Source organism: Phaethon lepturus, unplaced genomic scaffold (genome assembly GCF_000687285.1).
Source record: "Phaethon lepturus isolate BGI_N335 unplaced genomic scaffold, ASM68728v1 scaffold9092, whole genome shotgun sequence".
Lineage (NCBI taxonomy): Eukaryota > Metazoa > Chordata > Aves > Phaethontiformes > Phaethontidae > Phaethon > Phaethon lepturus.
Window position 1 is genome coordinate 1 of NW_010525491.1, and position 4,092 is coordinate 4,092.

Sequence of the window (4,092 nt, forward strand, 5' to 3'; positions counted from 1 at the left end):
GGGGTCCGGACTCACCGGTGCCCCTGTTGCCCCCGCAGTGAAATACCTGAACGCCTACACCGGGACTGTGCTGCTGCGGTGCCGCAAGGATTCCTACAGGCTGCTCTGCTCCGCGCTCCCTTTCGTCAGGCAGCTGGAGAACCGGAACCAGCGGTACCCCTGCAGCCTCAACACCTTGCACGTCGGAGGTCAGCCGCTGCCCCAGCTGCCCTGGTGCTGGGTGCGGGGTCCCGGGTGCCTGGGGGGAGGTCGCAGAGCTTAGTCATACGCTCCAGGCCTGCTAAAATGGAAGAGCCTCATCTTCCTGCTGTGGGTGTGATAGACACATCGTACATGTCAATAACAGAGCTGCTTCTAGCAAATCTGAGTAAGAAATAGGCACCACCTATTTCTTTGTTGAGACCCTCATTAATTCTGCTTGAATCTTAATTACATTTAACACAAAATGAGAGCAGCAAACACTGTATTACATTATTTTCTTTTTAAAATATATTTTCAAAGTACTGAAAATTAACCACTTGGGGCAAAGAATGGGCACTACATGTTAGAAATTATTATTCCACCACTTAACCTCAACAGTGGGGAAATGAAGTCTACAGCCCCTTCTTAGCACTGCCTGGGGCAGATGTTGTCTGGGGCAATTGGCACTTGCTACAATCATCTTCAGAAAAATATACTAAAAAAGATACTGGTTTTGTAGATTGTTACATATTGTTCTTATGACTCCTACAGGTACTATAAGAACATGTCAGAAATTTCTAATTCAGTATAATAGAAGACAGCTGCTGACATTGTTGCAAAACTGTACAAATGAAGGTGAGTTCCTCCAGCTGCTTTCCTAACATGCAGCTCAATTCCTGGGGCTGCTGTGGGATATGCTGGGCTACTTCTGAATTCTTGAACTGAGAAATGTTCTTTCTTTGGAAGTTGAGAATATTCCAGCGTATGTGAAGAGAGAAAAGTAATGAGCCTCTGTTGCTCTTTATTGCAGAGGAGAGACGGTGTATACAGAAGTCCTTGTTGAGCTGTTCCCTTACAGAAGAGCAGTCTCAAAGTGGAGATGAGGAAGATGATGATGGCACAGAGACAGACTGAATGTTACTTGTTAGTGTTCACCTCTGTCCTGTACTTGTGTGGTCAAGGTGTTACCAGTTATCTTCAGTGTTAAGCAAACCAGGGGACAGAAAAACCATCTGTATATATTTAAACTTCATTCCCCCATTCTGAGTGTTCTTAAAGAAATAAAAAATAATTTAAAAAAAATGGTTTTACTTAAGTAGGTTACTTGCCTGTTTCACTCCAGGAGTCAAAAACCACATGTACTCCCAAGGAGTGTAGAAGCGCAATGTGATCTTCATGCTGAGGTAGAAGTGAGCTTTAGGCAGTTGGCACAAACAACAAACGTAGTTACTCTCAGTACAGAAAAAGCATTAACATCTTAAGGTAAAAACCAGTATCTTCAAGTGTGCCTGTTATCTGTAGGGCTACCCATTGTTTTGAGTCACAAAAGCACCAGTTGTGTACACAGGAGCAGAGACCACAGGGAATGCAAGGTTAGAGCTGTAAGGCTCAACTCTATCCAACCCATTATAAAACTCATAGGTACAAGTACTGCTTACATATTTATTAAGTTTACACCAATCAGTTACAGGAAAGTAGCATTGCTGGTCTTATCTCTTGAATCCATAGGAAACCAAGACACAACTTGAAGATCTGTCCTGTGGAGACTGCCCCTGCAGAAGGGACAGTCTGCCTTGCCCACATCACTTCCCTTACTTGTTCTAGTGCCTGTGAGATGTAGAGGTGAGTTACACCAGCGCCAGCTATTCTGTCTCTCTTCCCAATACAAAGAAAAGTTGACTATAAATGTGTAGAGATAATAGAACACAACAGATACTGGTTAGACACTAAGTAGTTACTCCTGTTCCATGGCTTAAAATGACTATTACAAATAGGAAACAATAGTACTGTGAACACAGTTAACGGCATACTTGAATCTTTTGTCCTTAGTTGCTTTCTCTACCCTCACTAATAATTTCCCAATGTGTATGTAAAGCGTTAACAGCAAGATGTGTTACCTCTTTCAGGCATCTCATCTTAGTTTTGCAATCTCTTGACAAGCTGTACTATCTTTCCATCGAGTGTGGTTAATTGAGACCAAGCGTGAAGTCAAGCTGCTTTCAAAGAATGTTTTGCAAGTGTTTCCTCTATACTCCTGTAGCAGCTAAAGCATTCTTTATGTCCCCCCTTTTCCCCTTCTTTCTCATTTACAGCCACATAAGAGTTTTGCAAACTATACTCTTTGGTACCAGCTTCCTATATGCGTGCACTTAAGTACCTTGAAGAAGCACTCATGTAATATGGAACCTACTGCTTTGAAATCCAGCCTCAATGTATTGACATAAACATTTTAAATAGGGACACAACCAATGAATTTACCAGTGGTGGTAGAATACCTGACTCCAGGAGTCTCAAACACATGCTTCCTTGCTCAGTTACCACGTCAGAGGGAGAGCGCACATCAACTTTTTGAAGCCTGTGCAAATGCAGTGAGACCACTGGTGCCAGGTGAGGCTCAAGATAACAGAAGACACGTGCCAGTCTTGCACTGGAAGTTAGGTGGTGCTTTATACCATCTCCCTGGCATGAAATCTGTCAGTAGGAAGGTAAGATTTGAATCTGTGCAACTACATGGTATTGTGCTCCACACTGATACAACAGTTCAGCTGTAGCTCAGGAAGTGTGCAGTACTGCAAGTGTGTGTGCATATGATTTATTGCAACTTTTGGCCTTGACTGGTACATTATACCTACAGTTCATTTTATTCAACAAAACCGACACCATTTAACTCATTACCTCAAATCAAACCACAAGCAGTGCAGAATGTGACCACCCAAAGACAGAGCAGGGAGGGCTCCAGAAGAAGCATGTTTATAGCCCGAGGTGCCTAGTGCAGATCAACTTACATCCCAGAACCAAGGGGACACAGGCCCTCATCCCAGTACAAGAGACTCCAGTTTCTTGCTGGGAGATAAAAGTTACCTACAGACTCCAGCTATCCGCTGTTCTTCCAATGCAAGAGCAGCCAATGTCAAAATATTATTCAGGTAGTTACCAAAAGCCCTAGGGTGGAGTGTTTATTCTAGATGATCAGGTTACAAAGAACATGTAGCCCATGGTTGGCAAAAAAAAAAAAAATGAGCAGCCTCATCCACATTAAAACAGAGTTGAACAACTGAGAGAAGCCAGGAGGTTCCTTCTACCACTAGTACCAGTATGCATTTTGAAATACACAAATTCATCAAGAGTCACTTCAAAACCAAGTAGCCAAGTTCTGCTTTACACTCACCTCAGCTTTAAATCTTTCCAAGCCAGGAGAACAGGAGGAATTCTTGCTCTTTAGAAAAAGAACAGATATAGCAGCTAACACTCTAAAGCCAGGAAGTTCTTTTGCCCATTTCCAGTGCAGCGGAAACCAGTTTCGCCAGAGAGCGGTTTAACAGCTTTACTGAAACAGCACTACTGTCACAGTCAGATGGACTTCTGCCCATAAATACTTCCAGCAAAATAAAGGCGCTCTGCCTATAGGCTTTCCACTTAGGTAATACTGCAGTATTCTGCCAGTGCCACACAGCTGTAGAGACTTTCATACTGCTTATTAGGCCAAAAGAACTGACTTGGCACAGACTAGAAGCCTTGGCTGATTTGTCTCTGGATTGTTTCTTTCAAAACTTTGTTTCAGTATAAACTGATCAAGCAGTTGGAATCAAAAGATCTTACTTCAACATACACTGTCATGGTTTCCTCCTGAACCCCCTAGAAGCCCTGGAAACACAAGTTTAGTCTGTTCAAATTTAAATACTTAAACTATAGCAGCAAAACAAAGCAAAATAAAAAGAAAACCAGGAGAGGAAACTTCTCTTGAATAGTAGAATCACTTTGTGTGAACAACAGAGGTGCTGAACAGTAGCTTCTGCTTCTGTTTCTTTCTTTTCTTGCCTCCCTTTTCCTCTGTGAAGGATTAAAATGATACTGTCATTCTTCTCATGGAACAGGAATGTCACACAGAAATTATATATGGTCTTCCCTACA

The 4,092-nt window shown here is 42.5% G+C and overlaps 2 protein-coding genes across 2 annotated transcripts in view; one reads left to right on the forward strand and one right to left on the reverse strand.

Annotated features, from left to right (window-relative positions):
* Positions 1-10: 10 nt before the first annotated feature.
* On the forward strand, positions 11-1,095 carry POP5 (processing of precursor 5, ribonuclease P/MRP subunit (S. cerevisiae); the record flags this gene model as incomplete). Its single annotated transcript, XM_010282762.1, has 3 exons — positions 11-188; positions 733-816; positions 992-1,095. Coding segments are annotated over 3 exons (366 nt in total), but the record flags the coding sequence as incomplete, so codon positions are not given.
* Positions 1,096-3,229: 2,134 nt separating this feature from the next.
* Positions 3,230-4,092, reverse strand: part of RNF10 (ring finger protein 10) — an 18,689-nt gene continuing 17,826 nt past the window's right edge. The window contains exon 17 of the mRNA XM_010282761.1: positions 3,230-4,011. Coding sequence (XP_010281063.1) covers positions 3,935-4,011 — 77 coding nt within the window. The 3' untranslated portion in view covers positions 3,230-3,934. The remainder of the gene's footprint in view (positions 4,012-4,092) is intronic.